The sequence below is a fragment of the Schistocerca americana genome, chromosome 7 (genome assembly GCF_021461395.2).
Source record: "Schistocerca americana isolate TAMUIC-IGC-003095 chromosome 7, iqSchAmer2.1, whole genome shotgun sequence".
Classification (NCBI taxonomy): domain Eukaryota; kingdom Metazoa; phylum Arthropoda; class Insecta; order Orthoptera; family Acrididae; genus Schistocerca; species Schistocerca americana.
This window is the reverse complement of record NC_060125.1, coordinates 388549453-388574459: the sequence shown is the minus strand read 5'-3', so window position 1 is coordinate 388574459 and position 25007 is coordinate 388549453. Positions and strand designations below refer to the sequence as shown.

Sequence of the window (25007 nt, the reverse complement as noted above, 5' to 3'; positions counted from 1 at the left end):
GGCCTTTATGAAAATTCCGTGTGGCGTATTCTGCATTCAGTTATGGAGTATTTGGCGAGCAGTTTCTTTTAAAGAAACCCACTGAAAAGGACCGAATGTGAAACTCATTTATAGTAGCGGATCTGTGACTGAGAGATCGCATCATCAGTTGGGTCGGACTAGTGTAAATTTCTGCCCGCTTTGCGTGTGAAACTGGTTGTATGAAATGTGAACAGAGAACTATAGATACGTTAGTTAGGTAAATGAGGACTTGATAGCCCATTTTCATGTGTGGTAGAAGAAATAAAAAGGATTATCTACAAATTTTTTGAACATTTACTGTGAGAAAAAATGTACCGTATCACTACCCGAACGCTTCCCACACCCGGGTTCCCGGGTTCGATTCCCGGCGGTGTCAAGGATTTTCTCTGCCTCGTGATGGCTGGGAGTTGTGTGCTGTCCTTTGGTTAGTTAGGTTTAAGTAGTTCTTCGTTCTAGGGGACTGATGACCATAGGTTAAGTCCCATAGTGCTCAGAGCCATTTCACTACCCGAAATCTTGATATATGTGAGATTGCAGGAACTGAAATACTACCAGAGTTTATGCGGACTTTGCGGGACAGATATTAGGTGGCGTTTTCTTCAACACTGCTTTTTCGCCGTCTAGTAAGTGTCTCCGCTTGTGGAGTAAAGGGAGTCGAACAGAAGCCGTACTGAGGTAGGTGGACGTTTATTTTGAACAGTACGAGGAACGATTTTTTAACCTGCCCCGCCGCAAGAAGATCAGATATGTCTGAATTCTTAAGGGATAAAACTACTGAGGCCATCGGACCCTAGACTTACACACTACTTAAACTAACTTACGCTAACAACAACACACACGCATACCCATGCCCGACGGAGGACTCGAACCTCCTGCGGGAGGGGCCGCGCAATCCGTGACATGGCGCCTCTAACCACACGGCCACTCCGCGAGGCAAAAAAAAAAAAAAAAAAGTGATCAATCGAGTGGCGCCACACCATCTCTCCTCCAAAGAAAAAGTTCAAAGCTACATCTTCAGTCCGTAAAGTAATGGCGGCGGTCTTCTGGGATCTCCCTCACCGTGTTACCCTCTGGAAATTGAAAATATGATGTCAGCGTTTTCGTCACTACAGAAATTCAAAGAAGCTTCTCCATGGCAATGCAAGACCTCACACAAGTGTGCGTACCCTCGAAGAGCTCACAAAACTTCATTGGGCTGTTCATCTTCATCCATCCCACGGCCCAGATCTCGCACCTTCCGACTTTCATCTGATGGCTCAATGAAGAATCCATTTCGCGGGAAGCGGTACGTGGATGATAAGGAGGTTACTGATGGGTCAAAACTTTGGTTCCGACGTCGACGTGGTACCGATTAAGGTGGCGGAAGGCCATCACACTTAACGGAGATTATGCTGAAAAATAGGGCTTTTAACGAGAAGAGTGGGGAATTATATGGTGTACTGGAATCTTGAATATAATCAAGTTGTTTTTTGCAAAAACATATGTTTCATTACTCGTTGAGCTCCCACCTCGTATTCCTACAAGCAGTCCCATTTTCTGACGCAAGGGAAGTAACGTCACTGCAAGATTCTACTCGCCTAACGAAAAGTCTACATCTGCATCTACATAAAAATATATAATGCGAAAATCATTGTGAAATGCATGACAGAGAGTACCACATATCGCAAGTTCTTTACGTTCTAATCGCGTGTGGATCGCGGGAATAATGACTGCTTAAATGTAGAGAGTTCTAGAATATCTACAGATTATTCGCTTAACGCAGGTTGCTGAAATTTTATAAGCAGGCTTTCGATGGATAGTTTGCCAATATCACTTGTTAGTCGACTTCTTGTGCTTCCAACACGCCTAAGAAATATTCTAAGATGGGGAGCACAAGTGATTTGTAAGCGGCCTCCATTGTAGACTAACTACGTTTTACCAGTATGCTGCAGATGCATCGAAGACTACCATCTGCCTTACCTGCGACTGAGCCGCCCAGGCACTACGCCTCAAGCAGCATGAACTGTCGTACCCGTTTCTATCATCGTAATAACAATCCTGATGTAACCAAACAAGTGACCGGCGATTGGTCAGCGGTCATAATACACAACCATGGGTGTCGTTCCACTATTGGAAGTAGACTCTGATTATGCATGATATATTTCGTCTTATACTACCGCTAATGAGACTTTAAGACGTTCTAAAGCATTAACAGCAATGGTTTTTCTGTCCAGTATGCTAGATATTTAAACCATGTATTTCTTACTTCAAATCTCAGTTTACAATCCCTTTCCCTGAACAGTCCTGTGCCCGAAGCTATGGCTAATTCTGATCGTTATATGTCGGCTTGGTCTGTACTCTCGCACTTCTACTTTGAACATGAAATGCCGAAACGCTTAAGTTTTCACTATATTTTTAATACATATGACCAAGCGAGGCGCGCAGTGGTTAGTACATTGGACTCGCATCTGAGAGGACGACGGTTCATGCCCGCGTCCAGCCATCCTGATTTAGGTTTTCCGTGATTTCCCTACATCGCTTCAGGTAAATGCCGGGTTGGTTCCTTTGAAAGGGCACGGCCGACTTCCTTCCCTATCCTTCCATAATCCGATGGGACCGATGACCTCACTGTTTGGTCCCCTCCCCCGAATCAATCAACCGACCTAATGAATTTGAGATAAATGGTATAGTATCATTACAAATGTATCATGACGTCAACACAGTTGCAGTAGCATAGTGGATGTAGTAACTGACTTGTATACGTAAAGTTCCATTCGAAGTTAATTTTTTTAAAATTTTATCGAAATGAAGTCCTGTGATTTGCACTTGAGAGTAAACCGAATGTGCGGAGGAAAATCATCTTCTGTATGTGACAATGCACAGCTTACCATTCATCAGTTTGTAAGTGGTAATCTTTCTGTACAAGAACATTCAATTTCATACGTCATTCTGAAAAAAAAACATCCGGAGGGTAGGAGGCTACAAAGAGCCTCTTTCGTTGTGAGTAACTACGAAACCGGGGAGAAGTCTCTTTTTACCACCCCCCTCCTCCACCTTCCCCCCATTGCTTCTAAACAATCACGCGGGCATTCACTGTGGTGCTCCTCACTCGTTCGTGTTTCCCGTGTGCACGGTGAAAATGCATGAAACTGTGTCGCGTTTTTTTGTGAAACATGGAAGATGAACACCGTTAAGAAGTGGAGAAAACCTCATAGTTCTCAATGTTTATGAGAAGTTATCACAAAAACATACGTCGATACCGGTAAAGGAACTTAAAGCAGTAACATCCTACTTTACTGGTGTTTCTGTACCAAGTGTAATGTGTGCACGTAAGCTTTCAACTCCAGGAAAGACAAGAAAACGTCAATCGTGTGTTTTAGGAACGTTTCAGCAACGAAGCGCCTACAGTAAAAAAAGTGTTTCAGGCTGCAAATAATGACGATGATTTGCCACGTTTAAAAACAACGACATTTTATAAACTGATAAAAGATGCTGGTTTTCAGTTCGAAAGTAGTAGCGTGGCTGCAGATAGAATGAATATTTCTTTTTGGAGAAGGCGTTATCCCTGCCAGATTCAACGGTTCACACGTGAGGAACGGACAATTTATTACCTTGACGAAACGTGGGTTAACGCAGGAGATGAGACACAAGAAGTGAGAACTGACAAAACTGTGACTGATAAGAGAGGGGCTTTTCTTGTAAGTCTATCACAGGAGTTAAAAATAACCTACGCAAAAAGGGAAAAGGCTAATTATAGAGCATGTAGGAAGCAACTGTGGAAGTAAAAAAAAGATTGGATATTATCATAAAGAAACGAATGATGAAGTGTTCCTAACATGTTTCAAAAATATTCTACCCAAACTAGAGCCCAACAATGTTACAACTATGGGCAATGCTAGTGTTAACATTGAGGATAGGCCACAAACATTTTAGAGGAACGAACACATTGTAAACTGGCTGATGGGAAAGGGAGTACATGTTGTAAATAGGCTGCTTAGGTTTTTATGTTGGTAACGCTACGTAGCGCTCTGTATGAAAATCACTGACTGTGCTGTGCGCAGTCTGTGGTTGGTTGGCATTGTTGGAATATTCGCTTTTGTAGTGTTGGGCAGTTGGATGTGAGCAGGTGCAGTTGGAGGTCAGCCGCCATCAGTGGTGGATGTGGAGAGAGAGATGCCAGAGTTTTGAGAACGGACGATCTGGACATGTGTCCGCCAGAAAAAGGAAATTTGTAAAGATGGATGTCATGAACTGATATATATATGATGACTTTTGAACATTATTGAGGTAAATACATTGTTTATTCTCTATCAAAATCTTTCATTTGCTAACTATGCCTATCAGTACTTAGTGCCTTCAGTAGTTAGAGTCTTTTATTTAGCTGGCAGTATTGGCGCTCGCTGTATTGCAGTATTCGAGTAATGAAGATTTTTGTGAGGTAAGTGATTCATGAAGGATATAGGTTATTGTTAGTCAGGGCCATTCTTTTGTAGGGATTACTGAAAGTCAGATTGCGTTGCGCTAAAAATATTATGTGTCAGTTTAGTGATGATCAGAATAAGTAAAGAGAAAACTGTCTGAGTACGTTGAGTTTTGCTCATCTCTTTGAAAATCTAATAACGTAAGAGTGTTCCCAGCAGTGTCATTCTTTACATTCAAAGGGGAAGTTTCAATGTCGATGATACTGTGATGAAGTGTGACATAAAACGTGAGGTTATTCTTGTATCCGACTATACACAGATGAAGCATCGCTGGAATTAAAATCCAGCGAGATAATAGCAAACTTGGAAGAATGTGCAGGGTAATGTATGCATGAGGATATATGTGGCCCACAGGTGTCAATGCAGTCCAAGAAGTGAGCATCTATCACACGATTGGTAAAAAAGGAAAAACATAAAAATTATGTATTTATGTAAAGTTACGATAAACTGAGTATCTAGAATCTGAAACTCCTGCCACACGTTGCTGTTATAAAATATTCGTATTCTTCCAATTTGGCGCACGTAATCTAAAAGGTTGGACGCCCTGGTCTACATGTTCAAGATTATTTCAGTTCGACTCAGCTGGGTCTCACTGTTGCTGTCATATGATGATGTTTGGTTTGTGGGGCGCTGAATTGATCGGTTATCAACGCCCGTACCAAGTCCCAATCTTTACACAGTCCAATCCGCCACTTTCACGAATGAATTTCTGCCATAGATGACAGCACCACGTATTGTTTCGGCCGATCACCTCCACATCAACTACAAACTGGAACATGTAATCCTCCTAGTATATTACATTGGCACAACAAATTGTTCTCGGTGTTGAAACTTTAATGTCCAGCAATGTCTCACCATGTTGATTACTACGCAATACTAGATAGAAGAAGATGAAAATAAACAGTTTACACATAAAACAGTTGGTTATAAACGATTTATAGACCCGGATCAATAACGGACTGATGTGTCACAAAACGCGTAGAGAGCTCTTGGTTAAGGCTTTTGATTTGCATTTAGGAAAATCTGGCTTCCAACCTCTCTCCGATCATTTCGATGTAGACTTCTGCGTGTCACTACTTAAACATTCTAGTGTAGCAATGCTTGCTTTGAATATGCTACTGCTTATTCCTTGCCTCATCCTTATCTGTTCGAGGTTGTACTCAGTCTTTCATTACCTTGTTGTCGACTAGACGTTACACACTTTGTTACAAAAAGGACTTCGAAAATTGCAGTCGAACTAGAGGCAAAAACGTGTCGCAACTGGACTTCCAGTTGGCGTGATCGGCAACTGCACGATAACAATAATTGACGTCGAACGAGGGGGGCGTGGTCGTCCTTGAACGAGAGCATCGCGCGTGACGGCGTGTGCGTGACCAAGCCTAGTGTGTCTTTCCGCCAGAGTCCTGCTCTGCAACTGTTTGATGTACACTGAGCATGGTAGTAACGGAAAACTGTGCGTAATCTTTTAAATTTCATATTACGCTCATGCCGGAGAAGGAAAGCAGCAGCAGAAAAACATGCGTCTGCATGTACTGTACTTTCAGTATTTTCGAAAATCCGACAAATCATCGTTGTCATATCGCATCATTTTTCAGGTATGCATCCGGGGCACCATTATTATCTCTTTAAATATTTCGGCTGATAACCTTCCGTTCACCGCCAACGCCAGTCTGTGACCGACTTCTGATAGGGTAGACGTGCTAATCTATTCTTCAAGACTTGGTGCAGATAACAAGTCAACGTAACAGCGCCAGACACAGATCAAATGTATGTGTAAGACATAACAAGTTGCAAGCGCCAACTACAAACATAGATCTGCTCGAGAAGCCCCAAATTCAAAATGAGTCGCGTGGTTGATCGTTCATATTGCTGGCAGACGGCATATGGCAAAAATAAAGACTTGGAGCAATAATTGCAGCGAGAGCGAAGATCTGAAAAAGGCCGAGCACCGATGCCGTAGCACTGCGGAACACAGTCCTGTGCTTGTGTACATCGAGAATACATTGTGTAAAATAGTAGCAGTAACAATGATTATAACTCATGAACATAAATCATTGATAATAATGGCAGTGTCCTCTGGGATCTGGGAAGGTATCTGTTACAGTAAAAAGAATGATTTCTCTGGTCCTAGGTCTATTAGAAAAAATCGTCATGTATAATATGCTCTAAAACCATTTTTATTTTCCACCTAGAATTTCTGAAACAACAGTCAAACATCTTATGTAGGTATGCCTACTAACAATGATATCCAAATTACCTTCTTTTCTAACAATTGGCGTACTGTGTATTAATGACTCTTCGCTAGTAACATCGGCAGCTGCTTAGTTAGTATTGTTTGCAAATGACAAACACATTGCAGTAAATAACAAATCAAGTATAGTTTTAGATAGATCAATTAATATATTTTTCATGGATATTAGTAAATGGCCCGTAGCCAATTTTTTGTCACTAAATATTGAAAACACGCTATACATAGTTTAAATTCTAGAGGTTTCCTCCCAGTATCTGTGCAGAATAAGATGACCGACAAGAGGATACCGACAGCGTTAAGTTCTTGGGATTAAAAGCTGATAATAGATTCAGGTGAGAGGAGCGTATGTGGAAATGCTGCAGCACTTAAATAAATCTGTATTTGCAATAAGGATGTTATCAGACGTCAATAAATAAAAAATCAAGGACAAATCGGGTACTTTCAAACCATAGTACCGAACGGGATATTTTTCTTTTTTTGGAGGGGTCAGGGTGGGGATGGAGGGATGCGCGGGGTGTAGCTCATCAAGCCAAGGTGAAGCTTTTCCAGTCAGAAAGGTAGTAATACGAATTATTTTTATCTGAAATAAAGAACATCCTTCAGATACCTGACCGAGCGAGGTGGCGCAGTGGTTAGCACACTGGACTCGCATTCGGAAGGACGACGGTTCAATCCTGCGTCCGACCATCCTGATTTAGGTTTTCCGTGATTTCCCTAAATCGCTTTAGGCAAATGTCGGGATGGTTTCTTTGACAGGGCACGGCAGAATTCCTTCCCCATCCTTCCCTAATCCGATGAGACCGATGACTTCGTTGATTGGTCTCTTCCTCTAAATCAGCCGTCAGATACCTGATCAGTATATTTATTCCCTAAAGTAATCTGCCATAAATAATATAGTTGTCCAAACTAACACCACAACTCATGGTATAGAAAACCAGTAAAGACAATAATTTTCGTAAATATTTAAAGTCTCTTACTTTGATCCATAAATTTGCCAATTAATAAAGCGATTATATTATCAATAACTTTTCAACAGCAATAAAAAGTTTAACTGATACTGAAGTTTAGTTTGAGAGGGTCCTAAAGGATATTTTGGTGTATAACTGCTACTGCTCCGTTGACGAATTTCCTATGTAGCACCGACTGATGTGTACTCATTACTAATAGTAAGTACTGAAACTTCCCCTGTGAATGTAAAGAATGACTGTAAACTTCTACGTTACTTGATACTGAAACAGCTGAACAAAAATGAACGTACTCAGACAATTCTCTCTTTACTTATTCTGATCGTCACTAACCTGACACACAATATTTTTAGCGCAACGCAATCTGACTTTTAATAATCCCTACAAAAGAATGGCACTGACTAACAATAACCTACACTTTTTCATGAATCACTTACCTCACAAAAATCTTCGTTACTCGAACTACTGCAATACAGCGAGCGCCAATACTGCCAGCTAAATAAAAGATTGTAACTGACAGGCACAGTTAGCAAATGAAAGATTTTGATAGAGAACAAACAATGTATTTACCTAAATAGTGTTCAAAAGTCATAATATGTCTTACAAATTTCCTATTACTGACGGATACACGTCCAGATCGTCAGCTCATAGTAACCTCTCAAAACTCAGGCATCTCTCCCCCGACGTCCACCACTGCTGGCGGCTCACCTCCAACAGCCCAACACTACGCGCTGTTCGCATCCAACTGTCCAACGCTACACTACGGAATATTCCAACAATGAGACCAACCAGCCACAGACTGCACACAGCGCAGTCAGCGACTTTCATACAGAGCACTACGTGGCGTTACCAACATAAAAACCTAAACAGCCTACTTACAGTATCAGAAATCGTGAGTGTTAGCAAAAATCTGGATTCTACACATAGTCAGTGCAGTAATGTGATCAATGTAAATAAATGTTATAAACTGATTTTCTCTTTGATGATGTATGTTTATGTTGTTGTTGTGGTCTTCAGTCCTGAGACTGGTTTGATGCTGCTCTCCATGCTACTCTATCCTGTGCTAGCTTCTTCGTCTCCCAGTACCTACTGCAACCTACATCCTTCTGAATCAGCTTAGTGTATTCATCTCTTGGTCCCCCTCTACGAATTTTACACTCCACGCTGCCCTCCAATACTAAACTGGTGATCCCTCAATGCTTCAGAACAAGTCCTACCAACGGAACCCTTCTTCTATTCACGTTGTGCCACAAAATCCTCCTCTCCCCAATTCTATTCAATACTTCCTCATTAGTTACGTGATCTACCCATTCAGCATTCAGCATTCTTCTGTAGCACCACATTTCGAAAGCTTCTTTTCTCTTCTATTCTTTTCTTTTCTCTCTCTATTCTTTTCTCTCTCTATTTATCGTCCCTGTTTCACTTCCATACATGGCAACACTTCACACAAATACTTTCAGAAACGACTTCCTGACACTTAAATCTATACTCTATGTTAACAAATTTCTCTTCTTCAGAATCGCTTTCCTTTCCATTCTCAGTCTACATTTTATATCCTCTGAACTTCGACCATCATTAGTTAGTTTGCTCCCCTAATCACAAAACTCCTTTACTACTTTAAGTGTCTCATTTCCTAATCTAATTCCCTGAGCATCACCCGACTTAACTCGACTACATTCCATTATCCTCGTTTTGCTTTTGTTGATGTTCATCTTACATCCTCCTTCCAAGACACTGTCCATTCCGATCAACTGCTTTTCCAGGTCCTTTGCTGTCTCTGACAGCATTACAGTATCATCGGCTTACCTCAAACTTTTTATTTCTTCTCCATGGATTTTAATACCTACTCCGAATTTTTCTTTTGTTTCCTTTACTGCTTGCAATATACAGATTGAATAACATCGAGGAGAGGCTACAACCCTGTCTCACTCCCATCCCAACCACTGCTTCCCTTTTATGTCCCTCGCCTCTTATAACAGCCATCCAGTTTCTGTACAAATTGTAAATAGCCTTTCGCTCCCTGTATTTTACTCCTGCCACCGTCAGAGTTTGAAAGAGAGTATTCCAGTCAACATTGTCAAAAACTTTCTCGACAAATGCTAGAAACGTAGGTTTGCCTATCCTTAATCTATCTTCTAAGATACGTCGTAGGGTCAGTATTACCTCACGTTATAATGGTCGCCCAATCGTTGATATTCCTATATTCGCACTATATCATTCCAATATACGAAGCTTGTTAGCATTTGATACAGAGATTTGGGTTGGCGCCATTAAATTGTATTGTAGTAGTTGCTGCTGCTGCTGGCTGGTTCACTGCTGTATCTTGATGTTAATGTTGGCTCTATATGTATTCGTCTAGGGGTAAAAAGATGAGGTCCCGTGTTGTTGATGTGCTTGTTGATAAATAATAAACGACAGCATAAGTCAACTATTTATTATCATGGTAGCCATCATATCTCCGCTGACCACCCAGAGACGTTGTCACAGTACAGAGTAACACCTTTTTTACAACATATTTCCATTGTTTTTCCACATAAGACAATAACACACACACTTTACAAAAGTTCTGTCAAGACTGAGTTGACGAGGCTTCTTGCTGCTTGTATTTATAGCCCCGTCAAAGAACCCCTAAGAAGAGCTGTGATTTATACGTCAGGCATCCATCTGTTATCGTAATTTGTGCAAAAAAGTTATTAATTTACATCGAGTGACATAATTTAACAGGACATTAAAATGACAGACAGGTTTGCCAATTTGTCAGAACAATTCTTTCTTGCAAAAAGGTCGTTTTTCAGAGGTACATCTATTGACTTCTGTCGTTTGCATACATAAGTAAATAATGTGAATCATTAAAATTTACAGTGGTTCTCGTTTAAAGTAGATGTGCTTACGTGAACAGTGAGTGAAAACAGTCCTAGTGAATAATTAGGTTTCACTGCGTAATTTTTATTTAAGGAGATCCAAAATACGTAAGTTGAACAATATTATTCGTATTTCATATTAATAAATTCATTTGAATATAGTGTTTTTACATAATGACATCTGCTGTATCAGCGTTCAAGTGATGTTAACTTTTGTGTGATTTAATTATTAATTATATTTTAATGGGTTGACTGTTTATGTAGCCATGTTATGCAATCATTGCTAACATAAACAATTACTTTTCTGTTATCATAATTGCTAGTTAAACTGGTTGAATTAGGAGGGCATCGCATACTTCGTTACAATAAAGCCTTTAATAGGTTCCGTTACAACGAGTTCCAATATTTCTAAGGAATCCAAACTGATCTTCCCCGAGGTCAGCTTCTACCAGTTTTTCCATTCGTCTGTAAGGAATTCGCGTTAGTATTTTGCAGCCGTGACTTATTAAACTGATAGTTCGGTAATTTCACATCTGTCAACACCTGCTTTTTTGGGATTGGAATTATTATACCCGGCCGCTGGTGGCCGAGCGGTTCTAGCGCTACAGTCTGGAACCGCGCGACCGCTACGGTCGCAGGTTCGACTCCTGCCTCGGGCATGGATGTGTGTGTTGTCCTTACGTTAGTTAGGTTTAAGTAGTTCTAAGTTCTAGAGGACTGATGACCTCCGAAGTAATGTCCCATAGTGCTCAGAGCCATTTGAACCATTTTGAATTATTATATTCTTCTTGAAGTCTGAGGGTATTTCGCCTGTCTCATACATCTTGCTCACCAGATGGTAGAGTTTTGTCAGGACTGGCTCTCCCAAGGCTAAAAGTAGTTCTAGTGGAATGTGGTCTACTCCCGTGGCCTTGTTTCGACTCAGGTCTGTCAGTGCTCTGTCAAACTCTTCACGCAGTATCATATCTCTCATTTCATCTTCATCTACAGCTTCTTCCATTTCCATAATATTGTCCTGAAGTACATCGCACTTGTATAGACCCTCTATATACTCCTTCCAACTTCCTGCTTTCCCTTCTTTGCTTGGAATTGGGTTTCCATCTGAGCTCTTGATATTCATACAAGTGGTTCTCTTTTCTCCAAAGGTTCCTTTAATTTTCCTGTAGGCAGTATCTATCGTACCCCTAGTGAGATAAGCCTCTACATCCTTACATTTGTCCTCTAGCCATCCCTGCTTAGCCATTTTGCACATCCTGTCGCTCTCATTTTTCAGACGTTTGTATTCCTTTTTGCCTGCTTTGTTTACTGCATTTTTATATTTTCTCCTTTCATCAACTAAATTCAGTATTTCTTCTGTTACCCAAGAATTTCTACTAGCCCTCGTCTTTTTACCTACTTGATCCTCTGCTGCCTTCACTACTTCATCCCTCAAACCTACGTATTCTTCTACTACTGTATTTCTTTCCTCCATTCCTGTCAATTGTTCCCTTATGCTCTCCCTGAAATCTGTGCCACCTCTGGTTTAGTCAGTTTATCCAGATATCATCTTCTTAAATTCCCACCTTTTTGCAGTTTCTTCAGTTTTAATCTACAGTTCATAACCAATAGATTGTGGTCAGAGACCACATCTGCCGCTGGAAATGTTTTACAATTTAAAAACTGGTTCCTAACTGTCTTACCATTGTATAATCTACTTAATATCTTCTAGCATCTCCAGACTTCTTCCAAGTATACAACTTTCTTTCATGATTCTTGAACCAAGTGTTAGCTATGATTAAGATATGGTCTGTGCAAAATTCTACCAGGCGTCTTCCTCTTTCATTTCTTATCCCCAGTCCATAGTCACCTACTACGTTTCTTTCTCGTCGTTTTCCTGCTATCGAATTCCAGTCACCCATGACTATTATATTTTCGTGTCCCTTCACTATCTGAATATCTTCTTTTACCTCATCATACATTTCATCAATTTCTTCATCATCTGCAGAGCTAGTTGGCATATAAGCTTGTACTACTGTAGTAGGCGTGGGCTTCGTGTCTATCTTGGCCACAGTAATGCGTTCACTATGCTGTTTGTAGTAGCTTACCCGCACTCCTAATTTTTTATTCATTATTGAACCGACTCCTGCATTACTTCTATTTGATTTTGTATTTATAAGCCTGTATTCACCTGACCAAAAGTCTTGTTCCTCCTGCCACCGAACTTCACTAATTCCCGCTATATCTAAGTTTAAACTATCCATTTCCCTTTTTAAATTTTCTAACCTACCTGCCCGATTAAGGGATCTGACATTTCACGCTCCGATCCGTAGAACGCCCGTTTCCTTTCTCCTGATAACGACGTCCTCTTGAGTATTCCCCGCCCGGAGATCCGAATGGGCGACTATTTTATCTCCAGAATATTTTCACCAAGAGGACGCCATCATCATTTAACCATACAGTAAAGCTGCATGCCCTCGGGATAAATTACGGCTGTAGTTTCCACTTGCTTTCAGCCGTTCGCAATGCCAGCGCAGCAAGGCCGTTTTGGTTAGTGTTACAAGGCCAGATCAGTCGTTCATCAAGACTGTTGCTCTGCAACTACTGAAAAGGTTGCTGCCCCTCTTCAGGAACCACACGTTTGTCTGGCCTCTCAACAGATACCCCTCCGTTGTGGTTGCACCTACGGTACGGCTATCTGCATCGCTGAGGCACGCAAACTCCCCACCAACGGCAAGGTCCATGGTTCGTGGGGGGGAGGGGGGGGGGGTATGGTTACAGTAGCCTAAAAATTATCGTATGCACCTTTGTGATTGCAAATTTAAATGTTTTAGAATATATTTGTAACTAGTAATTTTTGGAGAAAATTTCTCTTTGATTAAAGAGCATTTTTTATTACTTAAATTGCCATTTAGATGGAAATATGCTTAAAAGTTTTGGTCTTTCTCATATACGTGAGGATCATTTCACGTAGGATCAGTAGAAGGGCTTCTAGCATATTTTTTATCTCTGAGGATCTCCTCACAATCAATCTGTGGAACTGAAAGTACCTCTAACCCTTCAGTCCTCCCTGTGTGCACAGTTCAGTGCAGAACCCTGTAGCATTTAAGAAAAAGCTGAATCACTTCCCTCTGTCCATTTGACAGCTTTTCCTAAAAAAAAAATTAACGTTTATGGCTAGTTTTCCTCTCCGAAACGGTAAACCAAAAGCACCCATCGTCCCCCAGTTAGGTTTATTTCCCATTTCATTTCTCAGTCAATCACGCTGCTTCCTTTTACCTTAAATTCGGTACCTGCGCTTTACTTTAGGATCTATTTCGCATGTTCCTCTGCCCTTTCTTTCATGTCCATTGATGGTAACGCCCATATTGAGTCGGAGCATAAGTTCATAGCGTTTTTACATAAGTTTAATAAACTCAACAGAGACTTTAGGCGATCAATAATATATTTTCCTTCACTATTTGCAACAGGCCCAGCCCGTAACCTTTGTATTGTTTTTGTCAGTCTAGGAGGATGCGGGCGGGCGTTATCCTGGAACAGCATCACTTCACAAAGTCTTTCTGGAGGTTGTTATGGATTGCTTCTGCAAGATGACTCAGTTGTTGACAATAAATGTCAGCAGTGATGGCTACACCTTCGAGAAGCAATTCGTAGCACACTATATAGTTGCTATTCCATCAAATGGAGAACATTATCTTTGACCGGGGAGTCGCTGCTTTGTTTGGGATCGACTTTGACTTTCTTTTCCTTATGTTAGCATATAGACACCATTTCTCATCACCAGTAAGGATACTGGACGGGACTGGTCGGTGTTCATCACGAGCCAATCGATGACGGTAGAGCAGTGACGCATATACGGACACCAGCTGATTTTTGTGGTTTAGAGTATGCGGTACGGCCAAACCCGATTTTTGAACCTTCCTCACTGCATGCAAATATTACACAATGGTGGAACGATCACTGTTCTTCATACGCGCCAGTTCTCGGGTGCACTGACGCAAACCATTGTTGATTAATGCGTTTAAACAATCTTCGTCAAACCCTGAAGGTCTTCCTGAAGGTGGAGAGTAACTAATGTCAAAACTATCCTCCTTAATACGAGAAAATGACATTACTCACATACACGGGGCAAATGTTTCTAGGTGCCGCCATTGCTGTCAACCCACTGTTGGTCTCAAGTAGAAGAACAGATCGTAAATGTACCGATTTCTTCACTTGGAATTCCTATTCCTAGCGTCCATTCCTCCACTCACTATTTACAAATGTTATAATGACAATATTTAAACTCAAACAGCAACAGTTAACCATAAATAAAAATGGTAATCGTTCAGTAACTCATAGCAACCGAAATACCAACATGCAAAACAAAAACGCTACGAACTTACGCACCAACCTGCTAGTTTAAGTCAACAAGTCTTTAATTCGACTTTGGTATTGTATTGCGTTTCTTTCTGCCTTGTTTGCTACTAGTGGTACATTAACCAGCATGACACCCTTTTATGTAACTTTGTTCGTCACGACAATATGAACATCAGCACCCTACACTTTGCATTCGGTAATCCACTTCGTCCCCTCCAGACCTGTAAGCGCATCATAGAGTACCATTCACATAAAAAGGAAGTTATTAAAAACATGACACAAAATGGACTTTGTTCTGTACTAGCACAAGTGCAGGTACCTGTTGAACAATACACGTCCAGTTGGTGATGCTGGCGGTAAACAAATGGAAACACAAAGATACAGTATACCAGTCATTCAGATATACATCTTCAGTTGAAGGTTTGTGTGGGTCGACGAAGAGCAGGTAGAAGTACTACTCGCCTATGAAGAACGGAAGTTAGCAGATCAGTAACTGCAATAGCATTTTATTTGTTTACAGTACTGATACGTTTTTACAGTTCAATAGTGCTTTTAAACAATATGTCGCACACAGTACAAGGAGTGCACTGGGTGCTATTACAGAAGAGTGAAAGACCAAGCGGATTACCGAACACAAAATATAGGGTGATATTTAAGAAAGACGCACTGTTTCACATCTTCGTCACGAAGTAAGCTACAACAACGGCAATCACACTGATTATTGTTCCCCTGGTAGGTAAAGGACATTTGTTTAATACATTTTATGTTTCACTTCTGGACAAAATGTTACTCTAGATGATCAAGATAAACAGGACACAAATATATATTGAATGTAACTTACTACATGCTTGTCTTATTAAATGTTTTATACAGCATTATATTATATTACATTACATCAGTACTTGTTCCATAGATGAAATTTACTGATATATTTATGACTAAAATTTGCAGTTACCCTAACTGTTTCAGTAGATCATCAATGTGTTTCTTCCAAATCAATTTCTGATCAATGCGCACACCCAGAAATATTGAATATTCAGCCTTAGCAATAGACCTTCCTCCAGAGTCTATATTTATCAATGGTGTTATGACATTTACTGTACAGAATTTTATATACTGTGTTTTCTCAAAAGTCAATGAGAGTCCATTTGCAGAGAACCACATAATAATTTTCTAAAAGACGTTATTTACAATTCACTCAGCTAACTCTTGTTTGTCGAGCGTGATTACTATATTTGTATCATCAGAAAAAAGAACCAGTTTTGCATCTTCATGAACGTAGAGTGGCAAGTTGAAAGTTAGAAGTAAGATAGAGTCTGATTACCCAAATATGGCCAGATTGAATGAATAAGGAAATTAAATTTACGTCTTTACAAATAATTTTCTTAATTGTGAACAGCATGTGCATACGATCATTAATGGAGGTCGTGTCGCTATTTGGTATTGCCAGAAGTTACGTTACTCTCTACTATGTCTTGCCTATCCTTGTAAAAATTTTCGGCTTAAGAACATAACAGACATTACCAGCCAGAAAAAGAATTTCTACAAGTAATTTTTAATACAGGCATCACTCGTGCTGCAGTTCCAGTATTCTGCCTTCCAAAATCAACTGAACCACCCAGAAGAGGATTGCATGGAGTCGGTTGAAAGGTCGATAATTAAGCTGTTTTAGCAGTTGCAGTGATGCGACTCAGTGACCAAAATTATTTTATCCTATATGTTTAGCAAAGTGTTTGGGGACAAGTCGAAAATCAATAAGTTACAGCCCATATTTCTCAAGTCTATTGACGTGGTCAGTTCTAGTGTCCGATTCCACACATCGGCTTTGAGCAATGACGTCATACCTGAAACAGAGAAGCTACATAGAAGCAATCTCTGAAAGCGACTGATCACATTCATAAACAAACGGATGTAGCGTACGATAAAATTACACAGTTCATGTGATTAATTACTTGGACATAAATTGTACCAACAAGAATAAAAGGCAACGAAAATAAATAAGAATAGCAAAAGAGGAGTATACATGTCAGAAAAATATAATTTTCGTAATATATGTGAGTAAGAAAAGTACAGAGAACCTTTAAATCCAGTACAGTATAGTGCATGCTGAGGTCATAATATTATGAATCAGCGTTAACTTTTAATACTAGTTGTTAAATCTACACATATAATGAAATTTGACAAAAAGTAAGGTCTAATTCTAATTACTGATTCCAACCATTCCACAGTTTGTTATTTAGATCGTTTTAACAACAAGTGTGTACACTAAAGTGTTACAGGATTTCTGCATACGGTATTAATATCTTCATTACTATGAAATAGAAAAAAATTTGGAAGCTGTACCTACAATACTTGTTAATTTTCGCAGTAGTTCTCAGATCAATAAGAAATCCTACAAAAACGTAGTCCACAAATTTGCTGCATAAATGTCCATAATTACGAACCATTGAAAAGCTGGAATCGATAACGGGAACTGACCTCCTGTATACGCCAATTCTTATTATCGATTCCAGCCAGTCGATGATTCCTTAATTAGATCGTTTTTTCACCAAGTGTATGCATTACAATATAGGTTAATATGCTTTCTGCGTTTGTAATTGCCCTCTGAACTACTGCAAAAAAGTTACTAATATTGTAATTGGTAACTTGAATTGACCTTTAGCGTATAGAAGGTCAGTTCTAGTTATCTACTGCAGTTTTTGTTATACTCCGCAGTTGTTTTAGAGAGCAATTACAAATATAGAAACAGTATTACGTTTCAGTGCATATAACTGCAAAAATAATTTACATGTGAATCATGGAGTGGTTGCAATCTGTAAGTGGAATTTACCTAAAGGGGTTAATTCTAGTTATCGATTCTAATATTCTTTGTTTTTTGTAGGTATTCGTTTGTCATGTACTGGCTTTTCTTTCACAGTTTAGTGTGTCGGTTTCTCCACATTTTATACTATTCTTTCGTATGTGTTGTGATTCGTTTAATTTTATCATTTCTCCGATACATTCTATTTTCTCCCCACCCAAAACCCCAACTTTCCTGCGCTTCTCCCGTTAGATTCAATAATTAATATAAAATTAACGCTATTTTATAACAATATTACTTCACCGTGTGCTTTACTGTAATGCAATTTGAAGATTCTCTGTGCTTTTTAGTCGCATAAATTACGAGAACACTTCTTACCAGAAATGAAAATTTGTTTTTAAATCTTTTTCTTAATTGTTTTCGTTATTTACAGTTCGTTTCTTTGTAATTCGTTACTAAGTAAATAACTGCGTGAACGTGATTGTAATTTTATCGTATGGTATATTTGTTTGTTTACGAATATGACCCGTTGCTTTCATAGATTGATGATATGTAGTGTCTTTGCCTTAGGTATGACGTCATTATTCAAAGCCGACGAGTGGAATCGGCCACTATAATTTATCCCATTGACGTGTATTACGTAAGATATATTTCCATGACAGTGGTTATTGCTGCATCGTCTATTCAGGCGCGAGGGCAGAGAGATACAACTAGACTAAGGCTCCAAATTTCGTATACAATCTGAATTCACTTTCTGCAGCCGTGAACAATCCCTTAACCCCAGTGCCAGATTTGTGCGCAACAATGCGCCGCACGACACTCGCCTTACCTTCCAAAGCGATGAAGGGCACCTTGTAGGTGTTGCCTAGCAGCGGTATGGCCAGCTCTCCCGGCAGCTTGTCTATCTCGTTCCAGAGGCGCCACCTCCTGGACACGTACGTGGCGGTGAGCGCCGCCACGACAGTCACCACCAGCAGCGCCGTCACCTCCAGCATGCTGTAGCTCCCAGTTCCAGCACACTAGCACTCAAAGCGCGTGCTCGCGGCCTGCCGTCGCACTGCGCACTGCGCGATGCTCCTCGGCGGTCGCCGTATGGAGTGCCGAGCTCAGCGCAGCCCGCTATCTGTCCGTCCGGATCCCAAACTGCGACGTGACTCGGCGCTTCTTTGTGGTGTCGACGCTGGTATTTGAACATTACAGTCCAATGCAGCAAGGCTCGCCACATCAGTACACTGACAATCTACCGTAATTATTTATTCTTTGTTACATTTATTAGTTTCAAACAGGGTAATTTCCAAGAATGATTGCCTATCGAAGTTGGAGGGCTCCAAACGATACATATCGAACGTGCGATAGTAAATCGATTATGGAAGTTTCGTGGCGCGCGTTACGAGTGTGTTTCAAGTTGTCACTACAGCAACGACTAAAGAAAGCGTAAGAGAAGCACTTGTAAATTCAAAGGAGACGACTTACCTTACTCGTCGTCGGTGTTACCGTCTTCTGACAGACCGCGTGATGTATAAGCTACAGGGGCAATTCCTTTTTTTCCCGTACCCAGGGTAAACTCTGCCAATATCGCGCAGTAATATCGGCAGTGTGTCGCATGCGTCGACTTTCCCCCTGCAAACGCAAGTTGTGGAAGTGTAGGTACTGGAAGAGTACAGTTCGTCCCTCTGTTCTGGAGGCCCTTCTCTTTTTATGGTTGACTTGACATACTTCCACAGCCGTTCTATATTCTGGGTATGGACACTGGCGTCATCTGAAGAGACGAACTCCAAAGAGTGGTTCACGAATTCGTGGTCGAACCCTTCAGCTTTCAGAATGTGGTGTCTGTGATGACTTTTGTTCCAGGCAGTATGAAACGTTTTATGAGACCTACTAAAGTCACCTTGTCTCGGGACAATACCCTCACAACGAAACACTTGCAGGACTCTCTTTCCATCCCACCCAAATATGATCTACTTCACTTTTAGAATGTCGTCCTCTCTGATTCTTTCATCTAGCAATATGAGATTCGTCTATTTCTACTGTTTCATTCGGTCCACCAATTGGCACCGAGCGAGGTGGCGCAGTGGTTAGCACACTGGACTCGCATTCGGGAGGACGACGGTTCAATCCCGTCTCCGGCCATCCTGATTTAGGTTTTCCGTGATTTCCCTAAATCGTTTCAGGCAAATGCCGGGATGGTTCCTTTGAAAGGGCACGGCCGATTTCCTTCCCAATCTTTCCCTAACCCGAGCTTGCGCTCCGTCTCTAATGACCTCGTTGTCGACGGGACGTTAAACACTAACCACCACCACCAATTGGCGCACTGTCATTTGTCACCATCACGTAGCACACTTGTCGGCAAAACCCGAAGTAGTCACACGCGGTATTTGCCGATAACTCAGTTTCTGATTCTGTGGCTTGCAACGTGTAATCTCGAATCCAACACGACACAAGAATTAGGCTCGTCTGAATCGATAATTTGGAGGACTCGAACCACGTATTTTTCCTGATGCTGGTTCACTCTCCGAAAAGTCCGCAATGAAATTGCAACGGAATCTCAGTGTCCACACTCCTCTTACACAGCGCCACAGTCAACACAGTCCCTGCTTTCCTCGTCCGGCAGAAGTCCACATTTCCGGCAAAAAGTCAAACATTGTCTATGCTGGATATGCATGGAATTAGAGTTTTCCGTGTGAGGCAATCCGCAGAAGAAACGTGAGAAGCAGCAGACATTACACTCGCTATCAAGACAAACCGTGTCGATTTCCCAATGAAATCACCAACAATTACGGCGGGAATGTAATGTATACGAACTGAAGAAACGACGCAAAACTGATAAAAATGACGATCACAAATAATTGATCATAACGCGCGCCACGAGACTTCCATAATCGATTTACTATCGCACGTTCGATATGTATCGTTTGGAGCCCTCCAACTTCGATAGGCAATCATTCTTGGAAATTACCTCAAACAACAACGCTTACTGTGCAGGTTGCTTCCACGTGCGAGAACACTTCGACCTTACCAGATAAATATGAATTCTTCCCTCAGAACTGTACGTTTCTGATTTGCCATGGTTCTCCAGCTGTGCGGCTTCGTAATAGAGGAAGAGATACAAACATGGGATAGGGGCAGTAATATGAAATACTATGATTTACCGCCTTGCAAGAGCTGTACTCTGGTGAGCTACTTGAAAACCACGATCGGCAACTGTAAACTGCTTTGGGATGCCTTAAAATTGCAGTTGGCAGCCACTGCAGGAGAAATTGTTGCAATTTGGTGGTTTTCAACTTCATTCTTGTCATAATACGTAAATTTTTAATGTATTTTCTAAACAGACATTTAGCTAATACACTAAGCTATTAAATAGTGTGTTTGTTGCCAATTTAAATTTAATTTTGGATTTTATTTCCGTTTTTGAATTTCAAGATGGAATACTAGTATTCCACATTTGTACCGTACTTTTGACAGCCAGTTTCACTTATGTGAAGATATTGCTTCAGAAATGACTTCACGAGCTCGAAAGTTCTGGGATCAGTCTGCTAAGCAAAGGGCAATTAAAAAGATTAGAGAAAAGAAATGGGCTACTTGAAGGCAGCAAAAACTTTCCAAGTTCTCAGTGACACTCTGTGTATTCTAGTAAAATCAGATTTATCAGCTAAAATGTAAATGTCGAGTGACTAGGGTCTCCCGTCGGGTAGACTGTTCGCCATGTGCAAATATTTTGATTTGACGCCACTTCGGCGACTTGCGCGTCGATGGTGATGAAATGATGATTATTGCAACAACACAACACCCGGTCCCTCAGCGGATAAAATCCCCCACCCAGTCAGGAATCGAAACCGGGACCTTTAGGATTGACATTCTGCGCGATGACCACTCAGCTATAGGGGGCGGATATTTACCAGCTGATTTAGCCAGAAAGGCCGAACTCGAGCGAAAAACTGTTCTATCTAACCGACAAGAACAATAGCTGATTGAATATAGCATGGCAATGGAAACTAAATTTCTTGGACTTAACTGAAAGGATCTTCAACAGATGGCATTCAGTTTGCAAAAACCAACAATATCCAGAATCTGTATTTGGGCGAACATGCTGGAAGGTTGTGGTTATGTCTTTTCTTGAAATGGCACAAAAAGGGATAATTCGATTCGAAAACCGACATCAGCTTCATTTAATATATCTCTAGGTTTCACAAGAGAAAATGCGACAATATTCAACGACTGGAAGTGGTATATTTCGTGATTTTGTGTTGTGTTATTATGTTTTATAGTGAATTATTGGATTCTCCATTATTTCTTTTAACTTTAACAAACTCGAAATGAATGGACTATTCTATATTTGTACCCAAAATGTGAAGAGCCAAAACTCAAACTTTGTATTAAGCCTAATTGAGAAATGTCCCTAACGTAGAATGCATTCGAAAATATACGAAGCATTAAAGTACATCCCACTCTATGATCTACAGATATTTTGTTTGCTTAATGTAAAAATGTGAGAAATTTGTGAACGAAAAAACAGAATGGTATTCCGTATTTGCAGCACTTTCTCTACCATTATATACAGATGTTGGACAGAAATGTGGGAACAGCACGGGAAATGCATGCTTGAACATAGACGCAGATTCCAGGCAAGCCTGCAGATTGCACTGTTCTATTTGACAACAAACGGTACCTATGCCATGTCTTCAATACATTGTCAGTCGTGGTCAAAACAGTATTCTGCGTCGTTATGAGTGCATTACGTTGAAGTTACGTGAATTAGAACGTGCGAAATTGTTTGTGCTAGTACAGTGGGTACTTCGGTAACCAAGGGAGTCGAAGTGTTCGGTGTTTCAAGAGGCGGCGTACACATGGAAACCGCATACGTGGAAAGCGGAAAGACGTCAACCGCTAAGTCAATACGCGTACTAAAGTGTGTCTTGAGCGGTGTGACAGACGGTCACTGAAAAAGATTCTGGCGAAAAGTAAGATGATGTCGGCTCCAAAAGCCACTGCAGAGTTGAATGTCACATTCACGAATCCTGTCAGAATCAGAAACAGACAAAGGGGACTCCAGAAGCAGTGAATTGGATGGCGGGCTAGAATTTCAAAACCATTCATCAGTAACACAAATGCTATAACAGGTAAACAGGGTGCCAAAGTGATAAAACGTGGACTATGGAGCTAAAAAATGGTTCAAATGGTTCGGAGCACTATGGGACTTAACTTCTGAGGTCATCAGTCTCCTATAACTTAGAAATACTTAAACCTAACTAAACTAAGGACATCACACACATCCATGCCCGAGGCAGGGTTCGAACCTGCGACCGTAGCGGTCGCGTGGTTCCAGACTGTAGCGCCGAGAACCGCACGGCCACCCTGGCCGGCCTATGGAGCTATGGAATAAAATAATTTGCTTGGATTAGTCTTGTTTCATATAGTTTTCAAGTTCTGACCGAGTTTACGTCTAAAGGGTGAAACATGCAGGGGGTACGGTGATGATTTGGGCGGCCATATTGTGGTACCCCGTGGGCTTCCTGGTTACTCTGCAAACTTACACTCATTCCCTGGTGGTGATGGTGTGTTCCAAGATGACAACGCCCATTCTCACAAGGCACACATCGTTCAGGACAGTTTTTCTGAGTACGAGCATGAATTGTCGCATCTTCCCTGGCCACCACAGTTAACAGGCCACAGTGCTATTGAACCTTTATGGCCTACTTTGGAGAGAAGAGTGGTTGATCTTTATCCACCTTCATCATCGTTAAAAGCACACAGGACCCGTATTTATCCATGTGAGGGAGTTGGCTGATAGATGATACGGTGGTCGGTCGGAACCGACTGATCCGTCTGTTGTCAAAAATGCGATGACTGTATTATAGAATCTACTAATTCTCACAGACACAGATTTCTACGCTTTAAGTTGGAGGTCTCCAAACTTTTTTCTCTCGTAGACCACGTGGAAATTTTTTCTTCTTTATGTGAATCCCCTGCCTTCCACACAAGGAACGATGAGAAAGTTTCCATTCGAAGGACGCGCCGTCCATAATCGGTATGCCAATCAGGCAAAATCGCTGTGAACACTGACGCACCACGTTGAAGATACCGGTTTACAATAACTCCGTGTCCTGTCGTGTGTCGGTAATTGTCTGCTGCACATCCTTGTCCGTTATGCATTCTCAACCACTCCAAGGCATTTTTAATGGATCGAAAGCGTGCTGAACGCGTGGGGAGAATTGAAGACTATAGGGTGTGTGCTCGATAGTCTCCCGTTTCAGTTAGCGTAACTTCTGCGTTACGACATTTGCGATATGTGGACGTGCGTTATCATGAAACAGCAGTGCCTCGTTTCGCACCATTCCACAGCATTGGTTTTCTTCATTCACCGGCGCATGTATGCCGGTGTTTGTCCTTCGGCAGCTAAGGAAAGAATAAGAGCACGTTGGTCTTGTTTGGTCACATTTGATAATAACGTGAAAGTTCACTTTTACGTGTTTAACGCACGCACGTCGGGAAGACGCAAATGGCACACTGATTCCCTACACACATGTCGGCGCTTATATACCGGTTTCGAACTTGCACTACCTTGTATATACACTACAGGAAAAAGCTAAGATGGAAACTGTTTCATCGCCATTTATACAAATTCATCAACTACAAATCTATTTTTATAGCACATCCAGTGCTAGTAACTTCGATCGGTTTAACTGTAGAAGTGTAGAGAGAAGAACTTAAAAAAAAATGTTAAGTATTAAATATTTATTTCTTCGGACGACACAAAATCGGAATTTTTTTAAAAAATTCAGTTATAAGAGCTTTTAATGGGAGGGATGAGCTTGATGCTTTATGAGCCGCTTTGAGTATTAGGCTTCATTTAATCAGGTTTTTGACTTTAAATCTTCTAGATAAGTGATTTCAAAAGTGATTTCAAATCTGTTTCTTATTTTTCTGTTATAAGAAGATTGACAATCATGCTTAAATCACTTTACAGAAAGTACGAAGATGGAAAAGCAATCAAAAATTTTCTCACGGTAGTCCATAATATAGGATAAGCCCAAGGTATGTCGCTCTGAAGCCAAAACTGCCCTTCTAAATTATAGCTATGGTTCTTCGTTACTGCTTATTCCGATCAGTTCATCTTGTGAAATGACATCTGTTTCTTCAGTACCAGGTGTATGGATTGGTAAACCAAGGTACTGTTCCCACATTCAAAACAGCTTTATGCCTCGTTTCGAAGTCTGTGTGAGGGCATTTAAATGGCTCTGAGTACTACGGGACTTAACATCTATGGTCATCAGTCGGGCATTTAAATTCTGAACGTAGGATGAAGAGCCATCACCG

At 40.9% G+C, this 25007-nt stretch overlaps 1 protein-coding gene across 1 annotated transcript in view; it reads right to left on the bottom strand.

The window, feature by feature from the left end:
• The window catches only part of LOC124621923 (cytochrome P450 4C1-like), a 124965-nt gene extending 106188 nt beyond the window's left edge, over positions 1-18777 (bottom strand). Inside the window, exon 1 of the mRNA XM_047147429.1 lies at positions 18523-18777. Within this exon, the coding sequence (XP_047003385.1) occupies positions 18523-18688 (166 nt within the window). The 5' untranslated portion in view covers positions 18689-18777. The remainder of the gene's footprint in view (positions 1-18522) is intronic.
• Positions 18778-25007: the final 6230 nt, after the last annotated feature.